This window comes from Esox lucius, chromosome 2, assembly GCF_011004845.1.
Source record: "Esox lucius isolate fEsoLuc1 chromosome 2, fEsoLuc1.pri, whole genome shotgun sequence".
NCBI lineage: Eukaryota > Metazoa > Chordata > Actinopteri > Esociformes > Esocidae > Esox > Esox lucius.
Window position 1 is genome coordinate 34163571 of NC_047570.1, and position 14647 is coordinate 34178217.

At 42.6% G+C, this 14647-nt stretch overlaps 1 protein-coding gene across 3 annotated transcripts in view; it reads left to right on the forward strand.

Annotated features, from left to right (window-relative positions):
- Positions 1–7198, forward strand: part of pde8a (phosphodiesterase 8A) — a 69366-nt gene extending 62168 nt beyond the window's left edge. For all 3 annotated transcript variants that reach the window (XM_034296632.1, XM_013137448.4, XM_034296634.1), the window contains exons 18-22: positions 1177–1394; positions 3339–3471; positions 4927–5091; positions 5319–5448; positions 6107–7198. In XM_034296632.1, the coding sequence (XP_034152523.1) occupies positions 1177–1394; positions 3339–3471; positions 4927–5091; positions 5319–5448; positions 6107–6213 (753 nt within the window). In that variant the 3' untranslated portion in view covers positions 6214–7198. The remainder of the gene's footprint in view (positions 1–1176; positions 1395–3338; positions 3472–4926; positions 5092–5318; positions 5449–6106) is intronic.
- Positions 7199–14647: the final 7449 nt, after the last annotated feature.

Here is a 14647-nt window from a genome sequence, read left to right on the forward strand (position 1 = left end):
GCCGCCCTTGGCAAAGACATTCTCACCTTTATGGTTAATGCAAGTTTACAAATTCTACCACTAGCATTTAACCCCGCAAACCGATGGCTCATTTTGTGTTCAACATTAGTTGGTTTAGCATGGACGATCGCGTATTCTCCGAGGCCCTGGACCGGCCTGATGTTTGGGTTTAGCTGTCCCGGCCGTGCTCACACATTGGACCAGCCTACAGAGGTGTGTCAAATGTGTGTCAAACCTTGTAATAGCGGGTGCATGCGTGTGTGCGTGCGTACGTTTGCACCCGTGTCTGTTTTGTGTTTATGTGTGTGCGCCAACTGACCGAGCACTAACTGGTTGCATCCTGCTCTCTAACAAAGCTAATTATCCAGTAATCTATTCCTGACCTCTAGCAAGTGAGCTATCATTGGCTTAGCCCTTCTGACCAATAGTAAGAGGCATAGGCTTGAGCTCTGTCATGAAACGGCTCTCCGGCAAGGGAACGTCTTCCCAGTTAAATGGTGCAATTCAAACTAACTTTGCCCACTGGTGTTGAGGGATTGTACGTCCAAGACCTGCAAACTTAACACAGGACACATCAATCATTTGCAAAGGCCACGAACACATTGGCAGCGGTCCAATTTAATCAGTGTCACAGATGCTAATGTCCAAGCATTAAGACGCGGCGGCAATTGGGTCTTTGAAATCATTCCTGTATTATAGAAGTGTAATAAATGTATCATTATCATTGTCATTATTGTTATAATAATGATGAGTATCATTATCATTATCTCAGAGTTACATGCACAATAGTGGCAGATGGCAAAAGGATGTTCTTATGCATGACATAACATGGAGTGCTTGGATACAGCCCTTAGGATGTTAGCAATATACCATAAAACCTGAATTGCTTTGTTGTTATTACAAACTGGTTTCCAACAGAATAAAACAGTGAAAATGATTGCCATGTCATACTCGTTGGTATAGGATCTCCTATACCATGGCTGTCAGCCAATCAGCATTCATAATTCAACAACCAGTTTTTAAAACATGTTATAAACTGGTTGAATGCTGATTGGCTGACCTCCGTGATACTACACTTGGGGAACCACAGTGTTGCAGGACCCATACTGCCCAGTTTATAACGTGCCACGTTATATTATAGTGACCAATGGCAACCTGGTGTTTTCTCCCGAACAGCAAAGTCTGGACCAGATCGATGAGGTGGCGGCCCTGATCGCCGCCACGGTGCACGATGTAGACCATCCGGGACGCACCAACAGCTTCCTGTGCAATGCCGGAAGCGAGCTGGCCATCCTGTACAACGACACCGCCGTGCTGGAGAGCCACCACGCCGCCCTGGCTTTCCAAATCACCACACGGGACGACAAGTGCAACATCTTTAAGAACATGGAACGGTGTGTGTGTGTGTGATCCTCGATTGTGTGTCCGCAGAGACCATAAAACCAGAAAAAATCTATCCCCCCTATTTATTTTTATGGTAAGACCAAAATATACAAATTCAGACTTGAGGTTAAGTTTAGGGGAAAAAATACAAAAGGCTGTAGTGTTAAAATTGGGGTTACAAGGATATAAAAACGTGTGACACTATGCACAGTGCCTTTGGAACATATTTAGACAGCTTTACTTTCTCCACATTTTGTTGTGTTGTAGATCTTTTTATTTTATGTTGCCATCAGTCTACACCCAACACCTCATAATGACAAAACAACGTTACATTTTTATGCCAATTCGTTTAGGGATAAAAAGGAAGTCTCGTGTGCAATTATTCAGACCCTGAAACACCTTTTGTTAGTGATCACAGCTTTGAGTGGTCCTGGGTGAGCCTCTACCTGCTTTGCACACATGGATTTGTGCAGTTTCTTCCATTGTTCCTTGTACATCCTCTCAAGCTCTATCAGATGGGGAGCGTTGGTGAACTGGGATCTTCAGGTCTCCCCAAAGATCTTCAATTGGGTCAGAGTCTGGGCTTTGACTGGGACATTCAAGTATATTCACAGGCTTGTCTTAAAGCCATTCCAGCTTTGTCTTGGTTGTATGCTTTGGTTTCTTGTCATGCTGAAAGATGAATCCTCATCCCATTCTGAGGTCCTGTGTGCTCTGGATAAGGGGTTTCTACAAGGACCTGTCTGTATTTTGCTCCCTTCATTCAGTCCCTACCACAGAAGCATCCCCATAGCATGATGCTCCCCTCACCATGCTTTTTCGTAGGGATGGTATTCACCAGGGGATCAGTGCTATCTTGTTATTTGGCAGACGTAGCACTTGGCATTCAGGCCCACTTGATTTAGGTTTCATAAAACCAAAGCACATTTTCCTCTTGCTCTTAGAATCCTTCATGCAGGATTTAATATGCCTTTTACTCAGGAGTGGCTCGCATCTAGCCAGTCTACCATAAAGGCCTGAATGATGGAGTGCTGTAGAGATGGTTCTCCTTCTGGCAGGTTCCTCCATCTCTGCAGAGTAACTATGGAGATCTGTTAGAGCAACCATTTGGTTCTTGGTCACATCCCTCACCAAGGCCTGTCATGCCCAGTTATTTAGCTTGGCCGGACAGCCAGCTCAAGCCAGATGGTCAATTTGCAATGATAGAGCCCATGGTTCTCCTGGGAACTTTCTGTGTTTTTTTTTTAACTCCGCACAGTTCCATTTCCAAGCTCTATGGAGAGTTCATTGGATTTCGTGCCTTGGATTTTTCTCTAACATGCTCTGTGGAATATGGGACCTCATATAGACACGTTTGCCTTTCCAAGTCACTTGAACTTGCCACAGGTGGACTCCAGTCAAGTTCAAGAGACATCTCAAGGATGATCAAAGGACACAGGATGCATCTGAGCTCAATTTAGTGTCCTGGCAAAGGGTCTGAATGCTTAACTGCAAGATATTTCAATATAATTTTTTGTAATTGTGTTTCCGCTCTGTTATTATGGGGAATTTTTGCATAGATTGATATTATACAAAAAGTAAAGGGATCTGAATAGTGCGTGTGCGTGGGTGCGTGTAACGTGATAGAGGCAGGGCATTAATGCGATTTGAGTCCCAGAGCAGTGGGGGGAAGTTAGACAATCACTCTGTTCATCCCTCTCTCTGCATCCCTGTCATCCCTCCATTCCTGTCTTCTGTTAGTTGCATTCTGTCATCCCTGCATCCCTCCATTCCTGTCTTCTGTTAGTTGCATTCTGTCATCCCTGCATCCCTCCATTCCTGTCTTCTGTTAGTTGCATTCAGAAGGCGAGAACTGTTTGGGGACACACACATTTATTCACTCATGTTCGCGTGAGCATGTCTCTCTGTTCCATCCTTTCTGTTTTTCTCCCTCGCTCCCCCCCCCCCCCCCATAGGAATGAGTACCGTACCCTGCGCCAGGCCATCATCGACATGGTCCTCGCCACGGAGATGACGAAACACTTTGAGCACGTCAACAAGTTTGTCAACAGCATCAACAAGCCGCTGGCTGCGCTGGAGGAGAACGGGGTGAGATAATGGACAGGCGAGGGGAAAAAAGATACTGAAAAGGAGAGAGAATTAACAATAAAAGTATTGGACACTGATTTTAGTTCAGATGGGGTTAGTTATGTGGAAGGAAGTGATGTAATAATAGTTTTTTGATTTACGCAGCGAATTTCTGTAAGTGCTTTACATAGTCAGGGGGGACATGCACTTGTGTCCACACTGCCCCAGTCGTATAGCCATCACAACATGGCCCAAAGTCGCTCAGATCACACAGATTTTTCCTGCTTCTAACACATCAACTTTGTGGACAGAATGCTCATTTGCTGCCTAATATATCCCAGCCATTGACAGTTGCCATGATAACGAGATTATAATTGTTATTAACTTGTCAGTGGTCATAATGTCATGGCTGATTGGTGTATATGCCATCTATACTGGCTTGCTGACTTTGCATAACTATTAGCCTCCAAGTCTAGTTGCCTGGCCTGGCATATCTATTAGCCTTCTAGCTTAGCGACGATTGCTGGCCTAATAATATATCTATAAGACTAGCCTATTGAATCCTAGAATATCTATTAGCCTCCTAGCCTACCAGTGTCTTTAAGCCTAGTGTTTTTATTTCCCATTTGACCTAGCGTGTGTATAAGCCTCCTGGCCTGGCGATTCTATGAGCCTTCTAGCATAGCTTAAATATTAGCCACCTAGCTTAGCGTAGCATCCTGGCCTGGCAAATCAATTATCTGCGAAGGCCTGTTCACAGACAGAAAGCAGATCAGTGTGGGGGGGTGGATCTTACAGTCTAGTTCCAACTTTCTCAAGGTGATGTGGAATGCACAGCCATTCTGCACTATCACACAGGCCTTTGTAAGGAAAATCATAGCTACTTCTGCTTTGAAGAAGTATATTTTGCTATTGTGTTTCTATGTTCAGCTGTTTTGACACTACTGGTTTCACACAACAGGATTAAACTGCTGCTGGTTTTTAGGTTAGCCTGGCTGGTGTCATCCATTTCAAGATATATCAAGACTTCAGATGGACTAGTACGCACTATGCTCGATGTATCATATATTTTTGTCTTGGACTAGGCTAAATCATGGTCCCTGATTTAAACTGCTAGGTCTGTAAGACAATATTCAGTGAACTGTTATTAAATAAATAAAATTCAGAAATCTACTGTGTGCTTCAGAGATGTTTCATGTTTTTTATAACTCATCATTAGACTTTTCAGTATTATTTACTACAACACACATGAAGAAATCTCAAGGCACGGTGTCAGTTGCATTCTTGATGCCCTGTCTGCATCCCACCCATCTTATGCCAAAAAACTAAATACAGAAATGTAAATTGTTTTCTCTTCAAGGTTGTTAATTTTATGCTGTATATGAGCTGTCTAATGCTGTTAGCAGTCAAACTATATCTCTTGTGTGTTTTTCTAGTGCTAACGCTGTTTGCGTGTGTCTCGTCTCCTCTCCTCAGGGATTGTGTGACGAGGAGGCTGTCAAAGGCATCCTAACGTCCCCAGACAACCGGATCCTTGTCAAGCGCATGCTGATCAAGTGTGCCGACATCTCCAATCCATGCCGACCGCTGGAGCTTTGTATAGAATGGGCCGGACGTATATCGGAAGAATACTTTGCACAGGTGAAGCAACGCAGTGAGATGATGATGAAATGTGACGCAGCGGTTTGAAATGCCAGTGCAGACGGTAGAACACAGTACAGTGGGGACTGGCCAGCTGATGCGTAAAAAGCGCATAGCACACTGTCGCAGCAATAATTTGGCTTTTTTGATTGGTCTGTTCTTACCTGCACTGACTTACTTGTTTGTGCTAACCTGTGAGTGTCTGTGCTAACCTGTGCGTGTTTCAGACTGATGAGGAGAAGAGACAGAATCTACCAGTGGTCATGCCTGTGTTTGACAGGAACACCTGCAGCATTCCTAAGTCCCAGATCTCCTTCATAGACTATTTCATCACAGATATGTTTGACGCCTGGGATGGTGAGTAATTACATTATCTACCTGACCTGGACTAGGTTTCAGCAGACCTACTGTGTTTTTGATGCTTGGAACATTAATATTGATTTAATCTTCAGTGGCACAGAGTTTTCATCTTTGCAGTAAATCTTTTTCTCAAACTGTACTCGGAAGGTAGTAAAACGAAGAAGGCGTTCAAAAGTTGGTTATCTGCTGCATACAAATCTGCAGCCTACTATAGCTATGTAGATTATAGATACAAATACAACTCTATAGCAAAGTAGATTATAGCTACAAATATGACTCTTTAGCTTCAAATACAACTAGAGTTACAGTCTGGTTCCAACCACAGATTATAGCTACAAAGACAATTCTACAGCTACACAGACTATTTTCTAGCTACATAGCCTGTCAGGGAGCATCAAGACAACATTATTCAAAGGCTTTTAGTCAAAGTTCTTAGGTTTGAAATTGAAAGTGCTCTGTGGTGGATGTCAGTGGGTTCTGTGAAGGAGGACTCGATGCCATCTGTGGTTATGCCGAAGACCTGCGGACATTCCTCCGCACGACACTGCCGGTTTGTAGGCCATGTCACTGTCATGTCGGCCTACATTACTGCGACGTGGCCTACAATGTAGCAACTTAACCAGAGCTGTTTGACTCAAACCTCTTCTCTCCCCAGCGTTTGCTGACCTTCCTAACCTCATGCAGCACCTGGACAACAACTTCAAGTACTGGAAGGGCCTGGACGAGCGGAAACTGCACAGCCTGCGTCCTCCCCCAGAGTAGGAGCGCTCAGACGGGGTTGGACACCAGGCCCTGGGCCCCCTCCCTGGTTCCTGTCCTCCAGGGCGGCTCTACTCCTCTCGCTCCCTGCCAGCCCACCTCCATCCGCGGCTGCCGGGCATCCACTCTTCTGCTTCAGTAGCACGCCACAGAGCGTCCACGTGTCCGTCCGACACAGACATTGCGCGCTGAAGCGCGTACGAGCGGGCGGACGGGCAAAGCTGCAGCGACCCTAGGCTTTTGCTTCATACATAGACCACGTTCCCTGAGGATGGGCAGTGGACTTTCACATGGACACAGTACTTCGAAACTACCGGTGCCTGGTAGGCTAAACGGACGACTGCCGCCTGTAAGACGGCGTCAGAGACTGTTCTTCTCCGAGCCAAACTAGTGATGGACGCACTGTCCCACTAGTACTCGCGGGTGCACTCGCGCACACACGCGCACACACACACACACACACACAGGTTCTCCCTGCTTCTGTCCGTCTCTGCTGAGAATGTTACTGTCTCTCTGTAGAGAGGCAGCTTGTTCTCTGGCTGGTGGAGCTACGGAGAAACGCACCGTCAAACTGGATTCTGAGGGGCCCGGTGGTCCCTTTCGCTCTTCCGGTGAGAAGCTGTCCGAGGATCGACGGACGGAGATGTCGCGTGGCACAGTTTACATCGCAACTGGTACCCTATTCCCTGCCTAATGCCCAACATTGAATTATGACAAAACCCCGTGGAGCTCCGAGTCATAAGACGTGTGCTATGCAGGGAATAGGGTGCCATTTGGGACAAGCTCACGGTGTGAAGTCCACATGGGACCTCTAACCGGCGTGCAGTGTGTTCCAGGTCAGACTGCCACCCCGCCCTCTCAGAGGCTACCAGGCAGGATTACACTCCACCACCATTTAGTTTTTCTTCTTGTTGTATTTTCCATGTTTGTTTGTCCTTCACAACCACGTTGTCCACTAACAGGACCTGTAGCGACGGGGGATGTGGGGGTGGGGGGGCGGGGGGGGGGGCGGGGCAAGGCCATCCGAAAGCCACTAAGTGTGTATCCCAAACAGCACTCTATTCCCATTTATAGTGCACTCATTTTGACTAGGGACCTAGTTCCGCTAGTTCCCTATGGGCCCTGGTTAAACGTCCTGCACTATGAAGGGGACTAGAGTGCCATTTGGGACACATACAGAGACACAGGTGGTCAGGGTGTTGTCGCAGTTGTTCAGGGGTCGGAGGTCATTCACTGTTCTAAGGCCACTGGCGAGAGTCACAAATCTCGACGACTGGCTGTAATTACAGACAACTTGCTATATTTATTTTGTTTAAGATGTTCCACGTCTTCTCTGCTAAAATAATGAATGCATAAATGAATTAAGTTCTTGATGATGAAAAACGAAAAGATTAAAACAAAAGCCAAAGTTTCTTAACATGAATATGGTATGGTATTGAAGAGTCTTGTCCATGATTATATTCCATGAGAAAACATTAACATAACATTTTTATTTTCATATTACAAGGACAGTACCAGTTTGAATGGCCATTTCTGTATTGTACTGTCTCAGTGAGTTAGTCCGTGGATGGGATGGGAATCGCGATGTCCACTTGGGGAATAAGTTGTGTGGTCCATCACCTCAGAGTTTGTGTGTGTGCGTTTCTATCCATCGTTGTGGCAATCTCTTGATTTGCACCTGTCTGTCGGTTTAACAAATGCTGTCCCCTGACCGGCCGACGAACGAGCGCACGCCATCTCGGTACAGCAGAAATCTGTGAAGAAGAAGAAAAATGTTTTGGGACTTGAAAGAAGATTTTTCTTGAAATTTTTGTATCTGGTTTATCCTACTGAAAAAGACTGCCTTATTTTCTACAACATTTGTACAACACATCCCACTGTGCAACCTACACCTGGACGTTTTTAAATAACAGAGAGAGAGAAAAAAAAGTTATGTTCAAGTAAATCTCAATATTTTTATAGACTATGAATTTTACACTGGAGTGATAGGAAAAAAGAATCTATTAGCTATCTGGGTACCTGCTGTGAAATGTGTTGGTGGAGGAACATTTCAGTCTCACAAACAGAGAAACAACCGCTCTGTCCCAAATGACCCAGCCTTTCCCTGTAGCTCATCTTTGGCCAAAACCAGGGGAAGACCAGGAAGGAATAGTGAGTCATTTGGGATGTAGAATATATCATTATTATTATTATTATTATTATTATTAGCAAAGGACTATTATTAATGAAGGATTTGAGAATTGTCTATCACTGTCTTTCCCCACCCCACCCCACCCCTCCCCTGTCTTCTTGAAACCAGCTTGCTTTGACTTGATTCTGACCAACATCATCCTACTTTTGACCGTTTGTCCCGAGATCCTCGTAACACGTGGACAAGAGTCACGTTACCCAGGGAATATGCTCTGCCCAAGGGTGGCTTCAGATTAGGATACTAATAATATATGTTAAAGAATGTTGCTTATTAAGATTATTTCCTATTTAAATGGTATATATTTAAAAAGAAATGCCATAACACACAAGCGAACAGTGGTTCATGATGATGTGTATTATTAATGACCAATGGATATGTTTGTTTCTTTAAGACGGATTTGTACACTCAATCAGGGGGTTAGTTTGTCTTCTGATTCACAGCTAATGGTCTGGAGGCACCAAAAAAATGAAAAAAAAAACTAGAAATTATTCAATGGAAAATAAAATAATGACAATGAATCTGTTGCATCGTTTTCAGTAATGAAACCGTTCACTTGTAAGCACTCAATCTCTCAACACACACACGCCTGCAGAAATACACACCAGGTGGCAGGACTGTCGCACAAAATGCAGAGCCTGCTGTAAAATAAAAAAAAATACACTACTTTGACATTGCTGGAATATGCAGTGTAGTGTATCATCTCAGTCTGGTCACCTGGAGGACAGGTTTTGCTACCAAAGTTCTCTCTTCCTAGTTTAGTTGTGCCCAGGTGTGTAATTCAATCAGTTGCGGCACATGGGGATGTTCAGAAGGAATCCCTCTCTGTACTTTCATTGGTCATTTTATTTGGCTGTGTTGACAGTCCGTTTCGGGTTCAGTGGGAGTCGAGCAGGTGTAGGTTTTCTTGCGCGCAACAGTTTGATGTCACCGTGTGTTATAAATACCATAGCTCTGCGTTTGTTTGTGGTACAGACTTCCTGTTTTCCAACAGCCATTTCAAGACCACCAGTAGGATGTATTCTTCATTTCTTTGTATAGGGCTTTTAAAATGGGGGCTTTGCTCAGAGTAAAATGATCCAGGAATGACGAGTCACAAAAATGTCTGTAATAACGCAATTGTTTGTGCTGCGCTCCACTAACTTACTTTATCCCAAAGTTTAAACAACAAATGTCAAGACTGATTGGAGATATAGGCCCGTACATGAGATACACAAGAGTTTGTGGAGTACACAAATCTTTGTGGTTTGAAGCACACAAATTTCAATATCCCTCACGTCCTGATCTAAAACATTTGGTCAAAAAATATATACTTGGTGTTGTACTCATTAAATGTAATAGTGCAAACATGTATAGCTACATCTTTAGCTACACAACAACTTTAATAATGTTTTTGAAAGACAAAAAGGGGGCAAATATATGAATAAAGAATAACAAAAAACTGTAAAATGTACTTAATACAACCTAAAATACTTCTACAAATTTTATAGTAAGTATATATATATCTCTGTGGTGAAACATTAATTGAAAAGATATTGAGAAAGGGTAAAGTTAGAAAACAATTATTCGGGAAATTGTTATTCTTGAATGAATGGTTCCCCATGAGGATCGTACCTGACTAACGTCTGCATTATAACCAGAAGGGCTGTCTGTAAATGCAGCCTTTTGATCACATCAAATCTATCAGATGAATTAGACAGAATTCTAAAAACTATATATTAAAATCTCATCTGTATTGGTGGGCCAGAGTAATAGCAGTCATGGTGAGCGACAGCCTGACAGACCCTAGAAGGTAGAGGCATTTTATGCAGTGGCGTACCCTGCTGGTAAGAACGGTACCCTGCAAGTACAAATAATACACAAGATTTATGTAGTAAATTAAATACTCAGTCTTCTTCCAGGGTGAGGAACCATCTAACATCAAGTTGAAAAAAGTGAAATTCCCCTTTAATGTCAATTGAAGACTATGCCTGAGATTACACAGGCGGCCTAGTTATGATTTCTGTTTTTCCTCTCTTTGGTCTTTTGACCACTGTGGTCTGTTCTTTTGCCAGAAGCGGGCTGCCTCTTCAAACCCAGCCCTGTAACCCATCACTATAACATCAAGTTGGGTAGCAGAAAAAAACTTTTACCAAAATGTTTGAACTAATTCGGTCAAACAAACTGCTCAGCACTGTGTTCCATTTTCCAGTCAGTAGGTGACACAACAATGGTCTGCTGCTGTTGCCGTGGTAACGGGATTCTGTTAAACCGAAAAACCTCTCCGGCTGGGATGTCTCACAGTCCTTCCTTTTTGCTATCAGTGGCGCAGCTGGAGCAAACTAGCATTGCACAACAACCTAGTCTCTCAACTGAACTATGTGACTTTCCAAGAGTAACTTTAGTAACTTCTAAATGCAGGCTTGGGATTTCCAAATGCTCTGTACATTTCCAGGCCTGTCCTTACAAAAAGATATGGCAACTTTGTAACTGCAGTAAAAGTGCAGCATTACTACAAACAACTGCCAAATCTTTTTTTTTTTGGATGGAGTATTTTGCAACATATTACTGTTGCACTTCACTGTACCTGCAGTGTACAGCTGTTGGGCTAAACTCTGACTGCAATATATTTTGTACTGGTAGATGGGGAGGGCTTTTAGGTGGACATTTCCCAGTCATAACTTCCCACTTTCCACTTACTGTGAACACAGCTTAAGTGCAAGTACAGATTTGTAGCTTCCCTAACACATAACCAAGTGAGCAACTCTGATGACACTGACCAAAGAAATTACCTTGATTACACTCTATAATTTGTTTCTAAACATGACAGCTTTTCTTTTAGTCTGTGGTTGATGCAGCACATTGGATTGCATGTGAAGGAATCCAAATAGTATTTATAGGCTCTTTCCTAAGCTCAGATGTTACTTATGTGTGATAGTTCTTAGTGCTTTTTTTACAGATATACTATACATTATGTTATAGAAATTTGCTGGTCAAAGAAACAGTCGGGGACCTGTAACACAAACCTTCTGGGAGGGGAACACTACCTATGTCCCACCTCCAACATGGTAACAAACAGCCCATTTATTTTCACTAATTGTTTTTTGACAAAAAACAGCCCATTTCAGCTCTGAAATGGCCTTCCTTAGTCCATTTACCGGGTCCAAATAAAAAAAAAGCGAAAGAAACCTTATTACCAGCAACAGGAGAGGACTTGACAAGCGCCTCGAGACAGAAATAGAAAGAGGAACTGAATTCAAATGTATGGTTAAGAAAAACAACATATCATATAGTTCGCAGGGATGAAATACCTAAAGACAATGGACACAAGATAGGTCTGTAGTCCCTCCAGGCATCCAGACACTTAATGTCTTGATGTCACATGTATACAGTACCATTTTACAAACCTCAATGTCATTCATAGCCAGATACTTGATCTGATCAGGTATATATATATATATACCAGCCTTGCCTCCTTATTATAAATAACACAACTTCATCCTGTTGGATCAAATTCTCCTTCCTGCGACAAGTAACATCACTTCAGCATCGGCAACATGTTTCCCCAAAAGCATTGTGGGAGTTCAGACTGGAAATGCATACAAACAGGCTCGCACAGAGACTGGGACAGGGATGTGCGCGCACACACACACCCAGGCGCGCAGAGTAGGAGAGGCAATAAGAGGGATTTGTGAACTTGGCATTCTGCTAGACTAGAGCAGTCACTTTGTTTGCATCTGTCACAAATGGTTACGCTGACAGTCCTCCGTACCGCCTCATATGGTGTTTAGGTTGGATGGGTTGGTGGCTTGGCTGGCCATGGGGCTCAGCAGTGCGAGTTCCACATGAAGTTTTAGACCCAGATACAGATCATGCTCTGCTGCTACTAGGGTTTTCAGTTATGACTTTGAGGAACACAGAGAAGCATTGTGCAGCCCTTTTCATTGACGTGTCAAAGATCTTCGATGCGGTTGATTAATAATAACGGCATCGAATTTCAAATTAATAAAAATATTTTTCTCTATTAATTGTACTCAACCTGGCTGAATATTATACTCGACAGAGAACTTTGTGTCTGCTGAGGGGATGTTGAATCTAGCTTTCAGGTGGTATGGTTTTTGAGATGTCTCGTGGGTTTGTGAGACTCATGTCCCGGAACATGTGCACCAGATGTCACCACGAGTCGATCAGATGTTAAGATGTAAACATGCCAGTTATGCTGTCACTGTGTGGTTGATGTGAATGTTCTAGCATTTTTTGAGCATAGACACTTCGCAATGTGTGTAAAATATTTTTCTGATATGCAAATAGCCTTGACTGTTGTGTATGTATCTACTAATCCATTTCCCAAAAAGTTGGGACACTGCGTAAAATGTAAATAAAAACAGAACACAATGATGTGCAAATCATATAAACCCTATATTCAATAGAAAATAGTACAAAGACAACATATAAAATGTTGAAACTGAGAAATGTTATTGTTGCTTGAAAAATATATGCCCACTTTTAATTTGATGCCAGCAACACATGTTTCAAAAAAGTTGTGACAGAGGCAACAAAAGACTGGAAAAGTTGCATAATGCTAAAAAACGAATTAGGTAAATTGGCAAAAGATCAGTAAAATGATTTGGGTATTGAAAGATCATTCTAGAGAGCATGGGTCTGTCTGAAGTGAGGATGAGGAGGGGTTCACCACTCTTCACCACACTGCATGCAAAAAGTGCAACAGTTTAATGTTTCTCAATGTTAAATTACAAAGAGTTTTGGGATCTCCTCATCTACAGTACATAATATCATTAAAAGATTCAAATCTCTGTTTGCAAGGGACATGGCAAAAAAGCAATATTGGATAGCTGTGCTCTTTGAGCTGGCACTGCATTAGAAACAGACATGATTCTGTAGTGGAAATCACTGCATGGGCTCAGGAACACTTCCGAAAACCATTGTCTGTGAACACTACGTTGTTGCATCCACAAATGCAAGTTAAATCTCTACCATACCAAGAAGAAATCATACATAAACAAGATACAGAACTGCCGTCACCTTCTCCTGGCCCACAGGGCAGTGTAAAAAAAATCAAAATTAGAAAAAAAAAATCGGGGTATCACTGATACCTGGCTTTTTATCAGTGCACAGTTGAAAAGCCAGCATCCGTGATGGTATGGGGGGGCATTAGTGCACATGGCATGAGTGACTTGCACATCTGTGAATGCACAATTAATGGGGAACAATATATACAGGTTTTGGAGCAACATATGCTGCCATCCAGGCAAGGTCTTTTTCAGGGAAGGCCTTGCTTATTTCAGCAAATCAATGCCAAACCACATTCTGCACGTATTACAACAGCATGGCTCCATAGTAACAGAGTATGGGTGCTGAATTTGCCTGCATGCAGTCCAGACCTGTCACCCATTGAAAACATCTGGTGCCATTGTCTTACATGTAAAATACGACCCTGAACTGTTGAGCAACTGAAATTCTATACCAAGCAAGAATGGTAATACATTTCACTTTCAAAACAACAGCAGTTGGTCTCAGTTCCCAAGAGAATTGTTAAGAGGTGATTCAACACAACTTTTTTGAAACGTGTTTCTGGCATCAAATCGAAATGGGTTTGTATTTTTCCCAAAACAATAATATTTCAACATTTGATATGTAGTCTTTTTACTATTTTCAAGTAATTAATGAATTATAGAGATAAAGGATTTGCACTTGATGGCATTCTGTTATTATTTGCATTTTACACAGAGTCCCTAATTATTTGGAAACAGGGTTGTATGTGCCCAGATCACATCTACGTGAATGTTATGGATAATTAAGAATAGGCCTAGGAACCATTTATTACCATATATTTAGGGGAAAACATGCTGCAGGAGTCAGGCAGCCGACCGGCCAATATATTCACAAAAATGCACCCTCTAACGGGGTGACTTTGATACAATATCATTGTAGGCTTAATTTTTTATTAGTCAATTCTACCTCTTCTAAGATAAGTCAAACAAAATGGTGTGCATAGTGCTACTTAGTGATTTCAGTGAAAAAATATAAAGCCACATGATTTAGTCATCTGCAGTTATGTTTACTCACAAGTAAAATGTATTGGTTGATTGCCTCTGATGGCCAGTATTAAGAACTACAGTCTTATAGTCATTTGTCCACGGTAATGGGCATAACTTATGGTAAAATCTCTTCGTTGAAAATTTCACTGTTTACATCAACTCTGTTGGAGTCATAACACTTTCTTTAAAATAGTCAACGTGTCCTTTTACA